We start from the raw sequence: 26336 nt of genomic DNA on the forward strand, positions 1-26336 counted from the left end.
TGCAAGTTCCTCTCTCTCTCTCTCTCTCTCTCTCTCTCGTTCGCTCCTTCTCATGCTCTCTCTTTCTCTCTCTGCCTGCTCCTCTCTCTCTCTCTTTCTCTCTCTGTTTGCTCCTCTCTCTCTCTTTCTCTTTCTCTCTCTCGCTCTCTCTGTCTCTCCCCCCTCGATCTCTCTCTCTCTCTCTCTCTCTCTCTCTCTCTTCTCTCTCTCTCTCTCTCCCCTCGATCTCTCCTCTCTCTCTCGTGGCGGTATACGTAGTCGGTTGGTTTCTTGCGCCATTTCTTCTTATGATGGTGGGAAGAAACTCTGTTTCTTTTACCGTGTTGATAGTCGGTTTTTTTTTATGGTGGGAAGAAACTCTGTTTCTTTTACCGTGTTGATAGTCGGTTTTTTCTCTAATATATGTAATGCTTCAAGATAACGTAGGCGTTTTTGGTCCGGTGCATGGTCAATACTTCTATGTTCTTTATAAGCTCAGCTCTTTCTGGTCTCCTGTTTATGTTTTTTGTTCCCTATAGTGAATGAAAATGGCCCCTTCTTGAAGATGACACGAGAGACGCTTGGAGAGTCTGGTAGTGGTCATCCCGATATAAGAATGGTGGCATCCATCCACCGAGCATGTGAATTCGTAGATGACACTCCTTCTCTTCAAAGACGTTTCTGGGGGCGCCGGGTTGTTTCTCAAGAAGCAGCTGGCTGGTTTCATGTTTTTGTAATAAATTTATGAGGCTAATTTTATCACTTTTCTGTAGTGGGGAGACATTTTCACTGATTATTTTCCTTATAGCCTTTTCATCTTCCAAATATTTGTGGTGCATATGGATTTTTATAAAATATTTTTATAGCTCCACTTTGGTCGTTAGTTACGGTCGTTCTTTCTTGGTGCCATTTATTTATGGAGTCCCTCGTTTGGCGTTCGACCATACGGTTTGAAAAGTTATTATTAATGAGAACTTGTGTAGACCTTTCGATCTCCCTGGTGGTTTCTCTCCACGTGGAACAGTGTGTAAGGGCGCGGCGGACGAAGGCATCTACCACCGATCTTTTATACCTGTCTGGGCACTCGCTGGACCCATTAAGGCATAGACCCGGGTTTGTGGGTTTCTTGTAAACATTATTATTATTGTTATTATAATTATTATTATTATTATTATTATTATATTATTATTATTATTATTGCCATTTGAAAATATTAATAAACATATATACATACATGTACCATAAAAATCTCTCATCTTAGTAAAAAGAGAGAGAGAGAGAGAGAGAGAGAGGAGAGAAAGCGAGAGAGAGAGAGAGAGACAGAAGAACACACCTCCCCACCTTCCCCTCCCTGTCACATTACTTGATAAATTTAACAGCTGTTGGACCTCAGCTTGGACTTGGAGTTTGAAAGAAAGATGCGTGAAGACTGGCATTTCCTTCATTCTTACATAATTTTTAAAATTTATAAACTAAAATCTTACTAATTCACTGTAGTATTTTCTTTAGTGAATTGATTGCTCTTTACATTAATATTAATATTTGAAAATTAGTAAATCATTTATTTGTCATAGAAAAACACATCTCTGTAAGAGAGAGAGAGAGAGAATTATTATTGTTATGTGATATAATGTAATCTTATTAAACTTACTAATATAGTATTGATCAATATTAATATTTTAAAAATAGTAAATCATTTTTGTATCATGAAAATGTATTTAGGCATGAAAATAACATCAAAATATGCTAATTAGTGATTATTTATCGTCGGAAAACCTTGCGAATAGAGGGATTCCCCGCAAATAATGGGTAGATGTGGTCCAGAGAGAAATCGGCCAATACCGGGGCCCCACTGCATATTAATTGCTTTTCTTTGTAACTCCTGCCTAACTCCTGGTGACATATAGTGGTGACTTCAGTTTCAAAAACCAGTGATTTATATAATTTTGGTGAGATACAGATTTAAGCTTTGTAGCTGGTTAGATTTGCATAGCAATGTGTAATTGAGCTTTCTTCAAGTTTTACAGAACCACTTTAGTGTTGGCTTCATCGAGGTACCAATCTGTGGTGACATTGCTTCTTATTACTGAATGAAAAGTTTTTTGTTGGGGATTTGAGGAAGTATCCCTTTTTACTTATTATAAGCAATGAAGAAAAACTTCTGACTCCTTAATGTAATTTGTTGTTTTTGGTTAAACCAGCCATGTGCTGTTCACACTTGAAAATCAGCAGTCGTAATTCTTGGTTACTAGCACTCAGATATACTTGGATGAAGCTAGATATTATTGATGGTTGGTGATGTTGTTGGGTGTTGAAACATCTTCAGGTGGCATGGGATTTAAGCATGACATGCTGCACACAAATGCATTTTCATTCACTTTATTGTTAGGAAACAACAAGTCTGTCTTGTAAGATAGATAGGGGCAATTAGTTAGGAAAAACCACTGGTAGAAAAATATATAGTAAGGGTAGAGTGATGAAGAATCTACCAGAAGTTAAGGTAGAAAAGAAAGGGAGTAGATGTGTTGCAGTATCAGACTGCACGAATAGCAGTTTCAAAAACCAGACCTAACATTGGCACTCCGTTTACAAAACAGAAAAATGCTAACTCCAATAGCATATCTGAACTTTGACTCCTTCAGTGGGTGGTTACCGTCAAGAGACGAAACCAATCAGACTAATCTAGAGGTGGCACCGGAAGTAAGGAAAGCCACTCAAGAAGAAGTAGGATGTGTCTTAGAGAGTAGTTAAGGAGGAGCTAATTGAATCAGTTAGGTTCAAACTTCATTTGAACTCCTAGTGAAAATCAGTTAAGAACAAGGCCTTTACAGGGAGGCTGTATCTCTTCTCCCTCTGTTCCAGTGTAGTGTAGTGTTGTGTTGTGAAACTTTATTCTAATAATGAGCAAATTATTTAAGTGGTGTTTAACTTGCCCAGAATCCGTGGAACGTATCCACACCATGAAAAAAGACCTGAGAGACATGGAAAACCAATTAGAATAATTTACAATGTTCCTATGAGAAGAGAAACTCTTCGCAAGTGATAATTGAAGGTTAGCCCATATAACAAATAACCTTCCAAACATTACCCGTAGCTACGAAGAGAACCAGAAGAAGAAGAAGAGAGAATAAGGAAACTGTAGGTATGCAACGCAAACAGAAGAAAAGAGAGTATAAAAATAGCACTCGTAACATTATTTCAAACCAATGATTGTAAGACTTCCTTTGGTGCTTGAAGGTGTAAAAATTTTGTGTTAATATAAAGTATTGAGTTACATATAATTATAATTATTGTTGAAACTTCTTGGGAGGCATATTATTATGTTTGTTGCTGAAACTTCTGGGGAGGCTATTAAATTGCTTTTGACATTGGAAATTTTTAGTAAAATGAATTATTTTAATATGTTGCTCCTTAATGTATTTGAATTTTATCTTATTCTTTATGTTTTCTCTTTGTTTTTGCAGCTGTAATCCACAATAATAGCATGTACTTGGGTCATCATGCTTTGCTTTTAGGTCATCAGTACAAAAGCAAATTCCCCCAGGACTTGAGAGAGAGCATCCTAACAACAGTTGACCTTGGTCACGAGCTGCGGAAAATGGCAACTACCACTTTCTTGAAGGCTTTGCAAGGCCATCGCACTGCCCTTATTGATACCCTTAGAGAATCATGTGGTGAGTTCAAGAACAGTGCCTTTGTTTTATATTTTGGTTTACTGTAGCTTTTATAATGACTTTACAATGCCTACTTCATGGGATACTTGTAAGGCATACTGCAACTTTGTTATTAAAAATAAGTAAGTCCAAATTGATTAAGAGAGTAGACATTTAGTCATCAGCTTCAGGATCAGGGAGTGAGAAACTGTTAGATCATGATTATATATATATATATATATTTATAATCTATATATTATATAGTATATATATCTATATATATATATATATATATATATATACTATATATATATATATATATATATAAATATACACTTATATTTTCTATGCATTCTCTTAACTCATATTGGTATGTTTTAATGTCAGGTAAATATTCTACACTTTATTAAGTACTGTGTTTACAGCAGGAAAATTAACATAAACCAAACATTATAGACAAAGTATAATTCTCTAATTGGAAGTCTTCAGAAATAAAAATAGCAAAACCTAAAACCAAACACCCATTATAGAGTTATAATAGCCTAATTGGCAAATCAAGCAATTAAAATCCTTTCACCGCCCCTTTACTGACAATATATACATATATACAAGATATACTACAGGCACATAATCAGGGCAACTTTGTTAATGGTTACTTCTTTAATTATCAGTTGGTTATGCCAACATGTAGCCACTTGTTTGTTTGATGTTATTGTCCCAGTTGTTGATCATGTAGACCAGTGTGGCAGGATAAATCAAAGGCAGACATAAAAAACCAGAATGTATTTACTTCGGAGATCCAACCACAGGCCCCACATCATTATCCTTTGCTCCCCCTTCGCAACATAAGCATAAACAAACATCATAAAGAAATGACGAGCACAAAGCGCTATGTCATACACAAATATTCTCAACAGAGTTAACATATTCCCTCTCGTTTGAAAGAAAACAAAAGATGTCTACGTCCAAAGTGACAAGCATTATATGACAAAGAAAAAACTTATCTATTTATAAAATCTATTTAAAATTTCAGGGATCCATTCTCAAATACTTTAGCAATTCTCAAATAATTTACTCTTTTTTGTTAACACATCAGCCAACTGTGCTTGTGAATCTACCCAAAATATCTTGAACTCTCCATTTTGAACTAATTCTTTGAGAATGGCTATGTCAGCTCTCAATCTCTTTTCTGAAACATTTTTAACCGAGTACACATTCTCATAAAGTGAATGGTTATCCACATAGTGTTCCATAGGCAGATTTCTCTTTCCATCATACAATATTTGGGACATGTTTCCAAGATAGTAAGCTATATCCACGCCCTCAGCAGCTGCTAGTGTTTCTGCTGCAGAGAGGTTTTTACAACCCTTCTTATTTTCTTTTGACTCCCAGTATAAAGGGCAACTATTTCCATTTTCTCCCACTAAGAACATCACAATGCCCCCAGCACTACTAAATTCATCAGGGAGATTGGCAAAAGAAGCATCACTGTACACAACCAACTTATACTTAGAACAGTCACCCAGTCCTAGGAAGTACATACAGCTCTCAAAGGTACAGGCTTTTCTTAGACATTTGTTTGCCTCAATCAGACCTTTTACGTTAAGGGTTATTAATTTTACAGCGAAGTTCCAATACATCGTATGGTAAGTCACATTTTGAATTAGTACATAACCACCCCAGTTGGCCTACTAGATTCCTAAAATTCTCCTATTCTTTTTCATTACACTCCATATTCTTATTTAATCCTCTCTGGGCACTTACATTGATAGATTCCATAGATTTACAATACTCATTTTGATAAAGTGGGACACCATGCTCATTCTGTACAATATCCAGGCCAATGTTTTCTAAATGTAGCATACTTTGCTTCCTAACCTGAAAATTATTTCTGATTTGAGCAATGACTATGCTCAAATTTCTTGATTCCTTCCCACAAGAAATCCTCTACATGCAACAAAAACATACCATATAAATCTCCTTCATAATACCAATAGAATTCTGCAAGGTCAGTTTTCACCCGATTACATCCTATCTTCAACAGGAAAGTCTTCACTGTGAGATACCATTTTCTAGCAGCATCATTATGACCATATACTCATCTTTTTTATTTCCATATTGCATTATCATTACAGCCAGCTTCAATAGGTGGAGTAAGATACACTTCACCCTAAAACTGTTCACTCTGTATGAATGCAGCCTTAATATCAATTGAATTCACTTCCCATCTTTTGGAAGACAATATGACAAACAAAGGACCCCAGCACTTCCTTGGTAATTGTGGGAGAATCTGACTGGATTTCTTCTTTTTCCTCAAAACCTCTGTCAACTAGCCATGCTTTAATTTTCTTCCTCCATCACTGTTTTCCTTATGTTACCACCCACCATACTGACAATGCCTTTTGACCCAAGTAAGGAATTTTTTCATAAACACCAAAATTCCTCCAGGTTTTTCATTCTTGTTTTGCTTTATCAAGTTCCTGACTTTGTTTTCACAGGCCATGACGATTTCACTGGGTTCCTTCGCTTCATCTTCTGAAACTGGGACCCATTTTTCTACATCTCTGTTCCAGTCACTGGCTGTTATATGTCCATCTTTATGTTCAACTATATTTTCCTGTAGATTTTTGAGCACGGCTGTGAACAGTTCCTATCTGCCATTCATCAGACTCTTTCAGCAGGAATATTATTCTCTGTCCAATCTTTGGAATACCCGAGACTTAAATCATCTTCAGATGAAGTGACCTCAACTTTGGTGTGTTTTTCTTGTTTTAAACTGTATGGTATTTCCTGAATGTTTGTTTCATGTGCTCTTACAATATTTGAACCATATTTCAGAATCTGTTTTGTTATCTTGACTCATGACTGTTGCTGGTCTTTTCCGTTCTTTCTGCTCTTCCCTCTTAAGATAGACTTGATCTCCATTCTTTAGAACTTTACCGGTGGTCCTTAATTTGTCTTAGTGTTCGTTGTATTTTCTCATAAGTTTCGATAGCAATAAAGGCGTTTCTTGCAGATTGGCAACCATTGAGATATTTGGCAACCATTTCACTAGATGTTGTACCTTCCATGGCAGGAAATTCTCATCATTCATGGTGCATGGTAGGTTAGGATTCCGCCCATACACTAGTTGATAAGGGGTAAAACCCCCTACTACTTGGAGACAATTTTTACTATTGACTGTCCATGCCAAAGCCACTTTTAAAGACAGTTCTGGTTGTTCTGCCATCATTTTTGTCAACATTTCGTCTGACTGCCTGATTACGCTCACGCAAGCACCCCTCAGTGGCGTGATCGGTATGGTCTTGGCCTGCCACCTCGGTGGCCGCGAGTTCGATTTTCGGGGAATCCACTGAGGGATTAGAAATATGTATTTCTTGTGATAGAGGTTCACTCTCGACGTGGTTCGGAAGTCACATAAAGCCATTGGTCCCATTGCTGAATAACCACTGGTTCCATGCAATGTAAAAGCACTGTACAAAAAACAAACAAACAAATGCTCACACAGGCCATTACTGAAGGGAGAATATACTGCTGTATGCATCACTTGAATGGTCATGCTCTCACACGTTTCTAGAAGTGTTGTTGTCAAACTCCCCACCATTATCACACAAGAATTTCACAGGAGGTCCCAAACCAGTTCCTTAACACCAGCATCCTTCAACAATTGATTCAGTCTTTTAGATGTGGGGTGCCCAAGTTTTGGTATAATTTTCCCATCTACTTTTCCCTTTCATTATCTCCCAAGGTTATCATTGTCTCTTCTGTTTTCTTCCAGGCTTCTTTCTCATCCCTTCGTGGAAGGCAATAGTATCCTGAGGAAATGCACCTCAGTTTCAGGTTTTTCCATTATTTTTCTGTAATATAATTTTCTAATTCCAATTTCATTTGTGCTCTCTTCATTGATTTTTTACTGAATAAAAGGGGGATAGAGCAGTTCACCACATCTGCTATCACATTTGCTCTGTCACCTGTGATGTTCACTGAAAATTTTACTTTCATCATTGACTTTTACACATCACTATCACCGAACCTAAACGTTGTTTCACTTTCTTTTCACGTTCTTCCTCTTCTATTCTCATTTATTCTCATCCAACAAAGACTGTGTCTATGCTTTTAACCAATCACTACCACACACTAGAACTGCAAGCTGTGTCCAGGATAGCACAATTAATAGATTCTGTCATCAACACTTGACATCACTTTTGGATATACAATAGCATTACAGGCGGCCCTCGGTTAGCGGCAGGGGTTCCGTTCCTGGCCGCCGACGCTAAGAGATTTTCGATGCTAAGCGAATTTAAAGCCTACGGCTGCCACACACCTTCTTTTAGAATACTAGACCCGATAACATCACCCTAGACCAGTCAAACAGCGCTGTAATCTCGCAGTGGCGCAATAAGGAAAATTATATTTATGCAGTATAGTACTATAGAATTTATTGTACAGTAGCACTGTACAGTACATTATAGTAATAGTAATATAAATACTGTAAAGTGAAAAAAGCCTAGCTTTAATCCTTTGGGTGTCTTGAGTATGTAAAGATATAAGAAGGTTTTATACAGTGTACAGGTAGCTGTAATGTTCAAGTTATGATAATTTGTCTTAAGATAATCCAATTTTATGAGAGAGCAAATTACAATAGCCTACCTTTATCCCATCTTCTAGTTACTTAAATTCAAAAACGACAAAAGAGAATGATGAAAGTATGATTTTAACGTTATACTTGTTGCGTAAACGTGTAACAGCCATGAACAACTGAATGAGAAACAACTTTTTTTATTTTATAAGTACAACCGAGTTGGATAAAAACATCCGTTTGGCTTGTATTTTAATCATCGTACTATAGTACACTATTACCTACTATAGTACACTATTACCGTAGTTGTTATAAATTTGTAGAATAGGACTGAGATATCTTAATGTAATCAAAGATCGATCGTGAAATATATTGTTAAATTTATACCTGGTTATAGCTGAAGCTGAGAAAACTGTTCAAGCTGCTAATGACCATTATCTTGCATCGGGAACAAGGATAATTACTGCCATAAACTCCAATTTTGGGTCACTGACAGATGATCACAGTAGACTGAAAAATCCTAGTCTGTATGAGAAGGTAAATTCACAGATACATTCTCAAAGGTCTTAGAAGTAGAGGTTTTGATAATAATGATTCCATAGGGAGTGATGGAGGCCATCTTTGGCAGACTTCACATTTAAAGGTCCAGGAAAACAAAACAAGAAAATCGTAGCCTTTGGTGGATTCTTCAGCCCAGCTCACTGGTGACAATATTAACTTTTACTGTTCGTTTTTTCTCAAGCTATAAAGACTTTTTTTTTTCTTTTTTCAGGCTTAGACACAATAGGCTGTAACATAGATGGTGTCAGTAAAGCAGAACAGGGCATGAGGCAGTGCCTTCACCAATTGCAGCTGCTGCATCGTGTTTGGCAAACTGTACTTCCTTGTTCTGTCTATACCAAAGCTATGGGTAAGTACAGTAAATGTGTATAGTTATTGCATTTCACTATAATGTCATGTAAAATTGATGTTTTTTGTTTATCAGTGAGCCTTTAAAATTGATATTACATTTGTGTAAAAATGTTTATGCTAATTATGAACCTTTTTTTACTAGTGAAATGCTGTAATAGATTTAGTTGTGGCCATGTTTAGGAAGAATTTTACCTCCTGGAATGGTTTAGCTGAATCTATTCAGAACGGTCTTTATTACCAAAACCATCCTGCAGTTATTTATATGAGAGAGGAATTGATGGAAACATTTCCAGTTACCATGAAGCAATGGTGACTGGAGAAGATTTGCATAGTTATTAAGATGCCAGTAAAAACGAATCTTGCAAAATTTTACTTATTCCTGGATGACTGAAACAAACAAAAGTCTGTCATGGAACTGAAAAAATGTTGCTTTTGAGGTCAGATGCTGACTTTCATATAAGCCATCAGTTGCAGTTCACTTTACCTCTTCAGCTCCCGGGTCTTACAGAAATATGTTGAAGGTTTTGTTATACTGTAGGTTTGTGCTCTTCAAAGTAAAGTGTTCCATCATCTCTGATTTGTCAACATTAGGAATATCTCATTAAACAAAGATGTTTGGAGTCAGTGTGTCTTAATAGCACTAAATAAAGTAGTTTACCTCTCGATTCCTTTGCCTTTTAACTTAAAGAAATGTTAGGTTTGATCAAGTGAAAGAAGCTATTACTGTAATTCCCTTTATATAAATTTACTTCCACTTACATGTTGGGTACTAATTGCTTTCTCCCTCTTTAAAACTAATTGATACTTATGCTGAAAGTCTTGTTAGTTCCGATACGTATACAAACCCTCGGTCCTTTAACAATAGGAAGGTACTTAGCGGCAGCTGAACCGGTCGTAAGCTGCGAACAAGGGGGTTTGGTAGTTAACTACTTGTCTGGCATTTGGCGGTCAGCTTGACTGCGAGGAGAGGAGTCACTTTGCTTTCGGCCGCGCTAGTGGATGGACGTACTGCTCGTCTCTCTGCCTGCTTCTGTCGTATGCTTGGTTTGCTTCTCTACGTGAAGACTTTTTTGCTTTTCCTTTTACTGTGTGTTAGTGCAAAGGATATAAGTAAGTACATGTGTGTTTTTTTATTCATACAGTGCTTCATTGTTATGGATATGGAACCACGAGAGCCGGAGAGACCCCCTCGCCCCCCATCAGCCACAGATTGTACCTTGGTGTGGAGGGCCGTAAGTGTGGGGCCTTCCGATCATCTGTAGAGGTTGATCCTCATGATTTTTGTACTTGGTGTAGAGGGCGAGAATGCTCTCGCACCGAGACATGTGATACTTGTATTTTTTGGTCGGAGGAGCAGTGGGAGTGCTATGGGGGGAGAAAGAAGCCCCGCAAGCCCGCCAAGGAGTCGTCGGAAGGTTCTCCGGCTACGCCCTTGGTCACGGACACGTCTTCCTCTTTTCTCCCTCCATCTCAGCTCCCTCGTATGGCTCGTTCCCCTTCGGGGGAGGTTTCTCACTCCTTCTCCTCTCTCGATCAGTCAAGCGTGGAAGGGGGCAGGGGCGAGATACCCCAACATCCAGTTGTACTTGGGGTCCTCCGTTCGCTCAGGGTGGAACTGTCCCCCCCCCACACACACCTCACGCCACCCACCCACACACTCACTAACTCATCCAACTTTTCTTTCCTCAGACTTGCTGGCCACGGGGGACGATCTTGGACGGGCCTGGTACTCGCTGGGGCTGCAAGGGACACCAACGGTCCAGGGGGCTGCCGAGTCACCTGGCGAGAGGCGCCATGCTGGTAACACACGGGCCGACCACCACGATGGTGTCCACGCCGGGCTACGCTGCTCCACCACACCTGGTGTACACTCAGCACGTAGCCACGGTGAACCCGACAGCTGCTGTGCAGGCACCGCTGCTGGAGGTTTCGATGCCCGCTGTGACGCCGCCACTTGGGTTTGCCGCTCCTGCTACAGCCCCAGACTTCCGGTGTCCCAAGAGCTCTCCTCTAGACCTGCCTCCTGTGCAAAGGATGCTGCCAGTTCCTGCCCCGCCTCCTGTTCCTGAGTATGCTGCCGCTTCAGCCCTGGTACCAGTTCCAGCCGCCATCGTTCCTGCCCGTGATGTTGCTGCTCCCACCCCAGGTCCTTCCGGACAGGTGCAGTCAGGCCCTGTTGCTTCGGCAACTGCCCCGACTCCGTCCTGGATGGAAGACCTGACGGTGGTGCTGAGGAAGCTGACAAAGAAGAAGAGGAGGAGGAGGAAGGTGTCGTCTTCGTCTTCATCGTCTTCTTCGTCGTCGTCGTCTGCTGCCGCTTCCCCTTCAACTTCTAAGGCCCCACAGCCAAAGAAGAAGAAGGTTGCCTCCTCCCCCCCTAAGAAGGTTCGCGCTGAGACTTCTAAGGGTCTGTCCCACTCCGGTGGGACAGTTGGGACTTCCGTCGGTCCTCCTGTTCCTTCGGGAACGGGGCCCGTCTCTCCTTCCGCAAGGAAGAAGAAGACGGGGACCGGAGGAGTGCCGGCTAACACCGGTACCTCCTCACCTGGCGCCAGAGGTTCTGCCTCAACGCCAGGTACCGTCTCGGCCTCTCGTTCGCGAGATTTACCGAGTGTACAGTCACCTGCGGGTGACTGTACAGCCAAGACCCAGGCAACCGAGTCCGCTTGGCGCCAGGATCCAGGCACGAAGTGGAAGAATGGCGGGGGTTGCTTAGGCGACTCTCACCAGACCAGCGATTGCTCTCGCGGCGACGCGCTGGTACCCAGGGTTGACGCGACGGTCCCAGACTGGTCGCGGGCTGAGGTGAGGAAGTGGTCCCCTCGGTCGCCTGAACCAGCCTCGGCTGGTCCAAGCGGCATGATGCGCCGTGAGGACAGGCCTCGCTCCCACCGCGACAGTGGACAATGCAGGTCCCCTGACCGCCGCTCCTACCAGGACTGGGCGGAGAGGGGGACCAGCAGCCGCTCTTCTGACGCTCAGGACCGTCGCCACTGTTCTTGGTCCAGCTGCTCTCCCCGGGGGAGCCGCTCGACCAGGCCTGCAACCCAATTGCCACCGCGGGTTGGCAATCTCATGCAGAGCCCCCTCAGCACACCGGTTCTGCCAGTGGGCGGGGGGATGGGGGGGTGGAAGCGTCAGGTCTGCTTCTCCGATCCCTTCAACTTCCTCGGGCTTCACCAGGATGACTGAGGCGATCAGGAGTGATCGCGAGGGGCGCACTCCTCTTGATTCCGCCACGACGCCCTACGAACCTGGCACGGTCCTCGGACCAACCAGATCGTATGCACAAGTGGCAGGGAGACCAGGAGGGGTCTGTCGTGGTTCCTCCTGTTGAAGGAGGGTCTTGGGAGGCATTGTTGTTGGACGGGCTTGACGGTCGGTCTCCACAGGATGCAGTCGCTCCTGAGATCCAGAGGTCGTTCATGGAGGTAATTGCGCTGATTCGTCAGCACAACGACCTCGGAGAAGGATCGCCGCTCCCATCTACCGAGCCCACATCGGGCTTGGATTCATTCTGGGGACCTAAGAAGAAACCCAGGACGACGGTGGGTCTGCCGTGATTGGCCTTGGCTGACAGCGTGCTGAGCCAAGTGGACACTCTCGTCTCCGGACAGGAGGGTTCGCTTCGGTCTGGTAGGTCTACCAAGCTCCTTCCTCCACCTCTACCACAACAGAGGCACTTCTACGTGCCTTCAGAGGACCCTCTGCCAGCCAAACAGGTTAACCTGGAGCTAGCTAGGCTAACTTCGGGGGTGTCTCTGCCACAGCTCCTGTCGGAGAACCTTTGGTTCTTGCAGCAGGAGGCACTTGCCTTGGAATCTACCACAGTGGCAGCATTCCAAGCAGTCTCATGGCTTGACCTGTGGTCCTTCACAGTGTCGAAAGCCGCGGCCTCCTTGGGGAGCATCACTCCTGAAGGGGACCCGGCTTTTGTGAGACTGTGCCAGTCGGGGGTTAGGGCCATCGCCTACCTGGCCCACCAGACAGCTAACCTGTGGACCAACCTGGTTCTTCGGCGTAGAGATGCTGTTCTCACCCGAGTGACCAGGGCGTCTGGGCGTGAGGCGGCTCTGGGTCTTCGCAACGGACCGGTGCAGAGTTCCTTCTTTCTCTTCCCCAGAGAGCGGCGCACTGACGACAGTGACCGTCTTGTCCACCAGGCAGTCTCGAAGGTGGCTGGGCAACCTTGGACGACTGCGGCTAAGCCCAAGAGCTTAGCTAGCGCTTCCTCTGCGGCCAACACGATCGCCTCGTCGAAGCCGAGAGGAAAGACCCTGCCTTCAACTTCTGCTGTAAGGAGTTCGAAGAGAGGAGGGGAACGATAGGGACGGCGTTCCCCCTCACCTGCTGCCGGAAGTGGGAGGATGCCTAGCGACCCATTGGGCAACATGGCAGCGCTATGGTGCGGAGACCTGGATAGTAAACGTCCTTCGGGAGGAAATATCTACTACCCTTCGAGTCTCAGCCACCTCACCTCCAACCCAGTCCATCTGCAAACCTACGTTCCTGGCTCGACCAAGGACGTGACGCTTTGGCAGGAAATAGAAGCCATGCTGAGCAAACGTACTGTGGAGATCGTACAGCATCAGTCGCCGGGCTTCTACAGCCGACTCTTCTTAGTGGAGAAGTCCTCGGGGGGCTGGCGCCCGGTGATAGAGCTCTCCCTTGAACTGATTCGTTCACCAGACTCAGTTCACGATGGAAACAGCACATTCAGTGCCTGCTTCCATCAGGGAGGACGACTTCATGCTTTCAGTGGATCTGAAAGACACGTATTTCCAGATACCCATCCATCAATCCTCCAGGAAGTACCTCTGCTTCATCCTCGACGGGACGGTGTACCAATCCAGGGCACTTTGTTTCGGTCTCTCAACCGCCCCACAGGTGTTCAGGCGAGTGTTCACGCTGGTGTCAGTTTGGGCCCACTCAGTAGGGATATGTCTCTTGAGGTATCTCGACGATTGGTTAGTCCTGGCGAGCTCCTGCTCGCAGTTGCTGCATGACAGAGATCGACTCCTTGAATTCTGCCACGATCTGGGAATCATAGTGAATTACGAGAAGTCAGATCTCGAGCCCAAGCAGAGAATGAAGTACCTGGGCATGCTGATCGACACGGTAGCAGGGCGAGTCTTCCCCGCAGATTCGCGGATCAGCAGGTTCAGGGAGTCAGCAAGACAGTTCCTGTCTCTACAGGAGCAAACAGCTCAGCAGTGGCAGGTCGTGATCGGTCACCTGTTGTCTCTCGAGAAGCTAGTCCCTCACGGGTGTCTTCACCTGCGGTCTCTTCAGTGGAGACCAAAGGAGTGTTGGTCACAGGCAAGGGACCCTCCCTTCTTCCCAGTGTCCCTCATGGAGGAGGTGAGGCAGGACCTAGCCTGGTGGCTGGACGACGGAAATCTCGTAAGAGGAGTGCCTCTTCTCTCTCTCTTCTCTCTCTTCCTCCTCCTCCTCCTATCCTCCTCCTCCTCCTCCTCCTCCTCCTCCTCCTCCTCCCCCCGGAGATGCTGCTCTTCTTGGACGCATCGACCGAGGGATGGGGCGCACACCTGGAGGAATTGCTGACTCCAGGTGTGTGGGACCATTGCGACAAGCACCTTCACATCAACGTCCTGGAGCTCAAGGCAGCGTTCCTCGCTCTCCAAGAGTTCCGGGACCGTCTGGTGGGACACTCGGTGGTGTTGATGAGTGACAACACCACAGTAGTGGCGTACGTCAACAAGCAGGGGGGCCTAGTGTCCCTCCCGCTGCACCAGTTAACGTTGCAGGTGCACGAGTGGGCCGCGGCACACTCAGTAGAGCTGTCGGCCCGCTACATTCCAGGCAAGAGGAATGTGGTAGCCGACAAGCTCAGCCGTCGGGATCAGGTGATAGGAACCGAATGGTCTCTTCATCCATATGTGGCAGAAAGGCTCTTCAACCTGTGGGGGGCGTTCAGTCGTGGATCTATTTGCCACCAGGCACAACAGAAAACTCCAGGTTTTCTACTCGGTTGTGCCGGACCCATGGGCAGCTGCAGAGGACGCTCTTCAACATCCGTGGGACAACCTCTTCGTCTACGCCTTTCCCCCGTTCTGTCTGATTTCGCAAAGTGATCAGCAGGGCGCTGATCACCGCGAACCTATGGATGATCCTGGTGGCGCCCAAACGACCTCAAGCCATTTGGTATCCAGACCTGCTGGCTCTGCATGCCAAAGCGCCGAGAGAGATTCCCCCCTGGCACTACCTCCTGTGCCAGCCACACGTAGAACGGTACCACCGGTCCGTCGAGTCCCTGTGTCTTCACGGCTGGCTGTTATCCACCATCTCTTACGAGCAAGAGGCTTTTCTCGCAGCGCAGCAACTGAGATGGCTGGATACCTCAGATAGTCCTCTGCAGCTGTCTACCAGGGGAAGTGGTCCGTCTTCTGTGGTTAGTGTCGTGGACGGGGGGGTCTCTCCTCTCAGAGCCAGTCTTCAATAGGCAGCGGATTTCCTCATCTTCCTTCGCCGAGAGAAGCTCCTCTCCGTCTCTGCAGTTAAAGAATACAGAGCCGCCCTGGCCCTAGTCCTTAAACTGCGAGGTGTGGACATCTCCTCTTCTTTCGAGATCTCCCTCCTGATGAAGAGCTTCGAGAGGTCTTGCCCACCCAGGGAACTCAGGCCCCCGGGTTGGGATGTGACTCTTGTCCTTAGGAGTTTGACTTGCAGACCCTTCGAGCCACTCCGAGAGTTGTCAGGCAGGGATCTGACCCTCAAGACCCTCTTCTTGCTGGCCCTGGCATCAGCGAAGAGAGTAGGGGAACTTCATGGTCTTTCCTTCGATGTCAAGCATTCCAGGGGATTGGGATCCATGACGCTCGATTTCGTCCCGAACTTCATAACGAAGACTCAGAATCCTTCGGTCCCTGACGACCAGTTTGAGTCCTTCACGATCCCCTCCCTGAAGGACTTCACCGATAATGAGATGCAGATGAGATACTGCTTTGACTTGTGAGGGTGCTACGGCGCTATCTGAAGAGAACTCGGCACCTCAGGCCTGAGTGTCGACGCCTCTTCGTTAGCTCCGGGGTTACCAAGAAAGAAATTTCCAAGAAACTTTCTTTCTGGCTGCGTGAGGTGATCAGGAGGGCGTACGAGACAGCTGGCAGTGACGACACCTGTACCCTTCGTCCGAGAAGCCAACCAGACGACCTTCACTTCATTCTACCTTCGGGATATCACCCACAGGTCCTTGGGCACTTTTTCCTTGGGACCCGTGGTGGCTGCTCAACAAGTTGTGTAGTCTACCCAGCACCCAAGCGGACAGAACAGCATCGCATCCTTGTGTGACTGCATGAATGGACGAGTGAAAGAGTGTGTGACTGGCTTCTCTTCCTCCTTCGTTCTTCTCCTCTACCTGTGAGCAGAGGGCCGCGGTCGTCACTACGCTGAACAGGAGGCCAATGCAGGTAAGCTACACAACCGAGCTCCATTCTATCCCTTTCAGTAGGGATAGGAGTGTTTATCCACCACTCCCTGACAAGGAGGGGGAGTGGAAGCCAACAAGAAACAAACCAATAACTTTACTTTGGCTCTTGAAGTAGGAACTAGTTCTTGCCTTTTGCTATTTATAAGAGGTATGCTTGCCTCCCTCTTATAAATCTGGTCCAGAAGTCTGACCACTGATCCTGCTGTGCACACCCCAATCAGCTGGGCAGAGGCTAGGAACCCTCCCTCTGCTCTTACGACCAGGGAGGGAATCCAAGGTAGGACGAACACCAGTCTGTTCATAAGACTCAGATTCCACCCACCAAGAAGTGAGTCTTCCTATTGTTAAAGGACCGAGGGTTTGTATACATATCGGAACAAATAACAATTTGTCGGAAATTGTATTTTTCCTAACTATGCAAACCTGAGGTCCTTTACATTTAGTTCCACCTCATGCCACCCCTCACTCTGCGTTTCCTGGGCCTAAAGCAAAGTGACTCCTCTCCTCGCAGTCGAGCTGACCGCCAACTGCGGGACAAGTATTTAACTACCGAACCCCCTTGTTCGAAGCTTATGACCGGTTCAGCTGCCGCGAAGTACCTTCCTATTGTTAAAGGACCTCAGGTTTGTATAGTTAGGAAAAATACAATTTCCGACAAATTGTTATTTTCTGGGGCTCCAGGTCATTCTCGACCAGTAAGGTTATTTCATGTTCTGAACTTATCTGTTCATTGTGCAGTTGTGCTTAATATTATTAAAATAATGTTTACCTGGTTTTGCACTTACTTTTTGCATTTACCCTTTATAGAATCTCTTGACCTTAATGTTAACTTCATCAGAAGTAAAAGGATATTGTATAATAGCTTATATATCTTTCACTTAGTAAACATTAGTGGAAGGACATAAATCAGTAGTAACCAATAGTCAATGTAAATCTCTTAAACTTCCAGGAGTCTTGATAAGTTCTGTTATTGAGGAGGTAATAACACGTGTGGTGAGCTTGGAAGACATATCTGCAGACTGTGCCTTAGCTCTTATCAATTTGCTGAATCTCCTGAAGGATAATGTACCAGCTCTGTTCATAGTAAGTAATACATCTTTTGACTTCTCTGAGAATAGTTTTGTCCTTGTATCTTAAGCTGTGGTTTTTGTAGATAAATCAGAGTTATATTTTATCTGATATCAGTCTGTTCTCATTTATCATCAGCTATAGTGATTTTAATATTTGTCTTGTGTACTTTTTGCCCAAATTCCCTTCTGTTGTGATGGTATTTTTCCGGGTTCGACCTGTGTTCGCCGGTGAAAAGGATCCTGCTGCTCACTTTTCTAGTATAAATAGGTTCTAAATATACCAGAGAAAAAAGCTAGCATGGTATGCTTAGGTTACTACCCTCGCGCGAGCACCCTAATGGCGTCAGGTATAAAGTACAAGGCGAGTGGAAGCCACTATTCACAGGTCTTCTGCCAATTAGAGGTTTCCTCTCCAAAACCCCTCTCATGGGGAGAGCCGTCGCAGCGGCTATTACCTCCCCCTCGCTACTGCTACTACTACCCGACCCGACCCGAGCGCCATCTCCAATCCTGTTTTAGAACTGGTGAACCAACGACGTGCTTTTTCTTGCTCTTGGTAAACTGTGCATTTAAGTGGTATTTCGAGATGACTTCTTCGGAAATTACTCCTGCACCAAAGTTGAGTACCCCAATTTCCATTTTTTGTAACTTATAAGGTTGCGGGACTTCCCAAATTTAATAGCCTTCGGCCCCGTAAAAAGTGTTGCGGGGAAGTCGGCGTCCCTGCCATTTTGTGAGCATGAGCAAGAACGCGTGGGAATTAGGTACTCATGTTTTAGCCAAAATAGGAATAAATCAGAGATGATATTGTATTAAATGTACCTAATTCATGTGTTCACCTGTTACCATTTGAAATTGAGTCGTAGAAGTACCGAACGCGCTCATGACATACCCTGGGGTAAGTCTGTGGGCTAGACAGAGGCCGTTCAAAGTATTTTCCCCCCCTTCCCAGCTTCAAGAGCGCGTTCGAGCTAATCTCGATATAATATTAGATTATCATGTTTGATAGGCTATGAGCAGTCTATTATTTAGTAGGAGAGAGAGAGAGAGTTAGAAACTCTTTCTCTCTTCCCAACGTAATTTTGCATGAATTATTCTTTACAAAATAAATAGATGCAAATATTTCTATTCATTAATTCACTGAAGAGGTGGAAGAGTTGCCACCCATCAGTTCAGCCCAAGTAGATTAATAAGGTAGGCTAACTGTCCTTAACCGTTAACCTTATGCCTCTTCCCCTGACAGAGTTAAAGCTCTTCAAGGGGGATATCAATGATAAGAGAGCCCCCTCTCTCTTTCATTTTACGGTATCTATCCTCCTGGCCAGTCTGAATCGAATAAATTCGAGTTTAGTTGAGGGCTAATGTCCGCATAACGATATCCTAGAGGAGATTTAGCCTAACATTCCGAGTCGCTAACGATCTCGGTTATTTTCCCAAAAATATATAAAAGCCCCTTGCAACTCTTCCATAGTGCCTCGTTATCAAGTATGTATGTATATTCATTATTTTCATTATGCAATACTGTATTACTGTACCATAAAAGGTCTGGTTAACATTCGTCTTGGCCTAGCCTCCTTCGGTTTAACCTTTAGTAGTAGGTTATGCCTCTCGATCGAGGGCCACCCCAACTGGTTGCTATACCAACCACGGTGGGCCATAGGCCCAGTCACACTACCAACTGTAGTGGTAGCCTACACAACCGCTAATAGGTAGCCACCTCTGATCGGGCAGGTAGCCAGGCAATCACGACCGACCACCCCCCTCCCCCCCTACCCACTACTAGGCTTGGCCCAGCCGAACCGTTGTAACTCGTGGTACTAGTACTCTTAATGAGGAATGGCCGCTTGAGTTTCACATAATTGGAAGGAGGGGGACGAGTGTGGGGGGGTGATGGGTACTAGAGTTCCAAGCGTATAGTCCCCCGGCCCCGCCGGATGACGGACATAGCTTCGGGTAGTACATATGTTGCTCCGCTGCTCTGTTGTCTCTTTCTCCGGCTCCTCTAACCGTGGAATTGGGGCAGGAGCCTTGCTCCCACCCCCTCAGTAGAGGTAGGCAACGCCAGATATGGAATTATCTTCCCCTGATCCGCCACCTCGGTCCGTTCCACAGCCAGTGGCTAGGACAAGGAGAAACGAGACTTCAAGTGAGCTAAGCCTTGAGGGACCATACAGTGAACAGCTCCGGACCCTTGCGGTGCCGATGGAGAGTGACTCACCCTCACATCCGCCACCGGAGTGTTGCATTAAACCTGCCATAGCTCAGTACTCAATCTTTGGAGATCTTGTAGGCGCCTACGTTCATACGTAGCCTTCCGGTCCGGCCAGCCATACAGAGTTGAGGTCTGTCCTCCTCCTAGTCTGGCGGATATCGCATCTCAAGTATTAGACCTACATTGAACCCAGGAGCAGGATCGAGAGCAGGCGGTTAGATATTAATTAAAGTTAGTCAGTGAATTGAATATATTAATGAGTAAGACTTTAACTTTATCTAGTTTAAGTTGCATACCCTCGCTGGAGTAGCTCCAGCTCTCCTTGAGGCTGATACTCATTAATAATTACTATTACAGAAGGTGTGCTACCAGTCGACGGGGTGCTCCGCCTCCCTAGGTGAGACCAATTGGCACGAGTTGTGCCGCTCCCACGCCAACTGCTCCGTCCCCTTCGTAGGCGAGGAGGGGCAGCTTCCTTACATGGTCTGGCACCCGGAGGCTTGCACCATCTGTTATGAGATGGTGATGCTTCTCATGAGCGAGCAGGTAAGCATCTTAATCCCTCCCATTTTTCATGATGAAAATTTGTGATAAACCGTGTAACAAAATTGTTTAACAAACTGGTTTCCTATGTCGGGAAGGTTAATTCTCCTTTCCTCCCCGACAGACGGCCAAGGAGGCCCGCCAGGACACGAGGACGGACCTGAGGCGCTGGGTCTCCGGGTACGGAAGGAACACGCCATCAGGTCACCCCTACATCTTAGATGCCAGCCTGGGAGCCCTTTTGTTCAAGGGGTCCCCCTCTGCATCTGTCCAGCCATGTCTGGCGGCTCCAATCATCAACGCCATCCGGGCGGAGATGGCACCCCTGCCGGATGACCAAGAGGATTTGATGGCGGATGTGGCTGCCATCAACATTCATACAGAACCAATGACCCTGGGAGAGCAGGTAAGTGGTGAGGTAAGTGAGGCAGGTAGTCTCCTTAGCCCAACTCCTTCTTCTCTTCTTTCCGGGGCTTCTCCAAGTCTGCCCCTACTTGGGACAGCTCACGGTCGGTTCGTCCCAAGGAAAAATCAGTGAGACCGAAATCCCTGCCCAAGGGATCAAAGCCGACTCCGTCAGCGGCGACTGAGTCATCTCCAGCCCCACGGCCATCGTCATCTTATGACAAGTCGCCTGCTGCCAAGGGTTCTCTCCCTTCAAAGGGATCGAGATCAAAGTCCGCCAAATCCAAGGCGACGGAGTCCGGCGTAGACCATGAACTGCTCGCTAACCTTCTATTGTCGAGAGTTAGGGAAGCAGTAGATGAGAGGTTCGAGTCGTTGTGACGCGCCTCCGAATCTGATGTCTCCGGCCAGTCAGTTTCTGACATGGTGGCTGAGCAAATCAAACCTTTGCAGGAGATGATGACCGGATTTCTCCACTTCGGATCCCCGGCGCTGGCTATGGCGGTGCCGGATGCTTCCAAACTTCCACCCTTCCATAAAAACAATCCGTGGTGGCTTGCTATGCATGCCCCATACGTAGATGGGAAGCTAACCATCGAAGGGTGCGGGACCCGGCCACTGGAAGACTTTGAGCTTTTCCTGAAAGGTCTCCAGTTCCCCTTCCCCGGGTTTGTCAGACTAGCGGAGCACGCACTAGTGAGAGTGGACAAGGTCCCAAAGGAGACGGTGATCTTCCCGAGGGACCAAGCCCAAGCTGTCTGGGCACTCACCATGTCCGAATGGGAGTGCGTTAACACCAGGTTAACGCCTCACAAGGGCACATACACTATGTTTGTGACCCCGGATCGAGTCCCATCGCCCTGCATCGACAAGGTGGTGGAGTTAACTCTCCAAGCCATAGCGTAGGATAAACCTCTCCCTGCTTTAAAAGAGACTGAGGCTACCTCCCTTCTCTTTCCTGCGAGTAGGGAATTTTGGAATGAAGCCCCGGCCACGTTTACGGCAGGTAAACTGGACGCGGACTGTGCCTCCACCTTATTCACCGAGAAGCTGCCTAAACTTCCGGAGAACCTGATCAAAACAGAGTTTGAGGCTAGGTCGAGACTAGCAAGGTCTATCAACTTCCTCACCTCGGCGGAGTTGGTAGCCACAACTTACCGGGACGAGCAAGTATTCCTGGTCCTGACGAAAAGTCTATTACAGACTTTCCAGTCAGACCTATACGAATTTGGAATAGCAAGACGAACTTGCAGGAAATACGTCTTGGCGGAGGCTTCCATCAGACATGAACCTAACAGATTGATAAAGGCGTCAATCTGGGAAGAGAACCTGTTCCCTCAGGTAGAGGTAGAAAATGTCTTGCGGGAAGCCTCTAGAGCCAACCAGAGCCTCCAGGTCCGGTGGGGACTTCCCTTCAAACAGAAGTTTGAAGCACCCGGACATCAAGCTAGGGCAAAGAAGAGGCCGAGGAGGTACAATCCCTATAAGCCCTCTCGACCTCAGACAATTGTTCAGGCAGTCCCAGTATCACAAGTTGGGAAGCCCTCAACATCGAAGGCTCAGCCACAGCAGCAGTTTGTTCTGCTACAGACTCCGCTGGCCCAGCAACCCTCAACCTCCACAGCCATCATGACCTCCCCCGCCTTTAACCCCGCCTATGAAGCTAGGGAATCATTTCGTAGCTACAATAGGCATGCGGGTAGCAGTAGAGCCAGAGGCAGCTCCCGACTACGGAGCGGCTCAAGGGGTAGAGGTTTCCAAGGAGGCAGAGGGTACAAACCTGCAGCCAGCCAGTGAGGGGCCGCAGGTAGGAGGGAGATTATATCTCTTTCGAGACCATTGGACCTTCAGTCCATGGGCACACAGTATAATCTCCAAGGGCCTGGGATGGAAATGGAAGAAAGGGCCCCCATCACCAATGAACTTCTTCCAGATCCCAACAGCGGACCTGGAAGAATATACCAAAGATCTCCTACAAAAGAAGGCCATAAAGAAAGTAAGGAGACTAAAATTTCAAGGACGTCTGTTTACTGTTTCAAAAAAGGACTCAGACAAAAGAAGAGTGATTCTGGACTTGTCAAGGCTCAATTCATACATTCTTTGCGACAAGTTCCAGATGCTGACAGCCTCGCATGTGCGGAACTTACTTCCCCGTGGGGCCGTCACCACCTCTATAGATCTTACAGACGCTTACTATCATGTTCCGATTGCAAGGAACTTCTCTCCGTACCTAGGCTTCAGGCTAGGGAACAAAGTTTACTCATTCAGAGTCATGCCGTTCAGGCTCAACATTGCGCCCAAGATATTCACCAAGTTAGTACCTGGACGACTGGCTCATTTGGGCAGCCAGCATCGAGGAATTCCGCAAGTCGACAGCCAAAGTAATAGAACTCTTGGAGTTTCTGGGATTCCAGATAAACAAGGAGAAATCACGGCTGGAGCCGGCTTCCCACTTTCAATGGTTGGGAATCCAGTGGGACCTAATAAAACACAAGCTATCCCTTCCACTCAGGAAGGCCAAGCAGATAGCTGTGGCTACAAAACAGTTCCTCAGGAACAAAAAGGCCTTTCGTCGTACCCAAGAGAGAATCCTCGGTTTGCTACAATTTGCCCTACTAAGAGCCAGATTGAAGGATATCAATCGAGTCTGGAGGAAGAGAGCCAACATCAATCTCAGAGACAAGATCTCAGTAATTCCACCCATCCTAGCAAAGAGGCTTCGCCCATGGACGAAGCACAGGAACCTAACCAAGGCAGTACCATTACAATTCCCTCCGCCGTCTTTGAGAATTCATACAGACGCGTCACTGAGTGGCTGGGGGGACACTCTCAGTACAAGAAGGTTCAAGGGATATGGTCGGATACGTTCCGCCAGTTCCATATCAATGTGCTAGAAGCTATGGCAGTTTTCCTAACCTTAAAGCGACTAACTCCAGCCAGGAACAGCCATGTGAGGATAGTCTCGGACAGCCTAGTGGTGGTACACTTCATAAACAGAGGAGTTTCCAGGTCAAGCAAGCTGAATCACGTGCTGATTGCAATGTTTGCTTTGGCGGCGGAGAATCATTGGCACCTGTCAGCAACCCATCTGGCAGGAGTCAAGAATGTGATCACGGACGCACTTTCCAGGACTACTCCACTAGAATCAGAGTGGTCCCTGGACAAGAACTCCTTCCAGTGGATTTACAACCAAATCCCAGACCTTCAAGTAGACTTATTCATCATAGAATCCAACCACAAGCTGCCATGCTATGTGGCTCCCAACCTGGACCCTGTAGCCTATGCCACAGATGTGATGACCATAGATTGGGACAACTGGCAAAAGATTTATCTATTCCTTCCGGTGAATCTTCTGATGAGGGTCATGCACAAACTACGATCTTTCACAGGACAAGTAGCATTAGTGGCTCCCAATTGGCCGAAAAGCAACTGGTTTCCGCTTCTTCTAGAATTGAAGCTCCGACCCAAACGGATCCCTAGCCTGGAACTGACACAGACAGTACAAACTCAAACTGTGTCAGCTTCCTCAAGAATTCTGAAAGCCCTAACTTTATGGACTTCATGAAGTTTGCAGCCCAAAAGGATGCGAGTATCGATCCATGTAACATTGTATTTATAGAATCAGATAAAAGAGATTCAACTCTCAGGCAATATGATTTGGCTGTTAAAAAATTGGCCAAATTCCTAAAGGAATCAGGAGCCCACAAACGATCACGAATCTGGCAATTTCGTTCTTTAGAACTCTATTTGAGAAAGGCCTAGCCGCCAGTACTATTACAACAATCAAGTCAGCTTTGAAGAAAAATTTTCAGGTCGGCTTCAGTATTAACTTGTCAGATGCATTTCTCCATTCCGAGAGCATGTGCACGCCTAAGACCAACTGACCTCCCACATAAGGTCACTTGGTTCTTGAATGATGTACTTAAATTGGCTTCAGACACTAATAATGAATCATGCTCGTATATAACCCTCCTAAGAAAAACTTTATCTTAATGGCTATGGCTTCAGGTGCCAGAATATCTGAACTCTCAGCTCTCTCACGAAATCCAGACCACATAGAATTCCTGCCGTCAGGGGAAGTACTACTATCCCCAGACCGGAGCTTCCTGGCTAAGAATGAGGACCCACAAAATAGATGGGCTCCATGGAAAGTCATCCCTTTGACACAGGACACATCATTGTGCCCTGTCACTACCCTTAGATCCTTTTTAGCCAGAACCTCCGCAACATCGTCAGGTCCTCTTTTCATTAGAGAAAAAGTTGGCACGATTTCTCTTAAAGGTATTAGACAACAAATACTCTACTCTTTTAAACAAGCTAACCCGGATTCAATCCCACACGTCCATGATATCCGGGCGGTGGCTACCTCTATTAATTATTTTCTAAATATGAATTTTGAGGACCTGAAGAAGTATACGGGTTGGAAATCCCCAGTAGTTTTTAAGCGCCACTATTTAAAGAATCTAGAAGCTCTTAAATTCCCAGCAATTGCTGCAGGGAGCATAGTCTCCCCCGAATAATGAATCCTATCAGTCTTCTCCTTGCCCCTCTCTCCTTCCTACCTGCCTCGCTCGTACTCCCCACCATACCTCTCTCCTCTGGGTTGAGAGGGCCCTGGGTGTCATCCTGCCACCAAAGCTTGTACATAGAATATTTGGTCCCGGATTGTTTTATGGACTGGACTGTACATATTTTGGAAATGTGATATTACCTTGAATACCTTGAATACCCTGTCAATTATATGATATCTTCAGGCTATTACTAATTCTAAGTCATAATTTAAGTCTTAGCGTAAGTAGTAAGTAAGTAAGTTTAAGTATAAATGAATCTATTGTAAATAGTAAGTGAGTAAATTTAAGCTAAAATGAACCCCAGGTTTCATTAACTCCTTCTTTATAAGAATACTTAGTATCTAGTAGGCTTGGATAGGCATTCTCTGGTAACTTTTCACCGGCGAATACAGGTCAAACCCAGAAAAGGGATTTTGACGAAGGAAAAATCTATTTTTGGGGGAAGACCTGTGTCGCCCGGTGAACCCACCTTCTAATTAAGTTCCCCACCTTGGCACCAATCCAAGCCAGAGTGTGTAAAAATCCAGGATTGCAGATGGCGCTCGGGTCGGGTAGTAGTAGCAGTAGCGAATGGAGAGGTAGTAGCCGCTGCGACGGCTCTCCCCATGAGAGGGATTTTGGAGAGGAAACCTCTAATTGGCAGAAGACCTGTGAATAGTGGCTTCCACTCGCCTTGTACTTTATACCCGACGCCCTTAGGGTGCTCGTGCGAGGGTAGTAACCTCAGCATACCATGCTAACTTTTTTTTCTCTGGTATATTTAGAACCTATTTATACTAGAAAAGTGAGCAGCAGGATCCTTTTCACCGGGCAACACAGGTCTTCCCCCAGAAATAGATTTTTCCTTCATCAAAATCCCTTATTTAAGCCCCTCTTTCCCATAATTTTTTAGACCTGCTCATAGGTCTGTATTGTATTGCTTTCATGTCCATTACTTTTCTGACTCACTGTTCCTCACTCAT

The 26336-nt window shown here is 45.7% G+C and overlaps 1 protein-coding gene across 1 annotated transcript in view; it reads left to right on the forward strand.

Moving 5' to 3' along the window:
- Positions 1 to 26336, forward strand: part of LOC135220792 (centromere/kinetochore protein zw10 homolog) — a 310898-nt gene that overhangs the window by 262415 nt on the left and 22147 nt on the right. Inside the window, exons 13-15 of the mRNA XM_064258288.1 lie at positions 3444 to 3653; positions 8984 to 9121; positions 17523 to 17656. Coding sequence (XP_064114358.1) covers positions 3444 to 3653; positions 8984 to 9121; positions 17523 to 17656 — 482 coding nt within the window. The remainder of the gene's footprint in view (positions 1 to 3443; positions 3654 to 8983; positions 9122 to 17522; positions 17657 to 26336) is intronic.

This window comes from Macrobrachium nipponense, chromosome 2 (genome assembly GCF_015104395.2).
Source record: "Macrobrachium nipponense isolate FS-2020 chromosome 2, ASM1510439v2, whole genome shotgun sequence".
Classification (NCBI taxonomy): Eukaryota; Metazoa; Arthropoda; class Malacostraca; order Decapoda; family Palaemonidae; genus Macrobrachium; species Macrobrachium nipponense.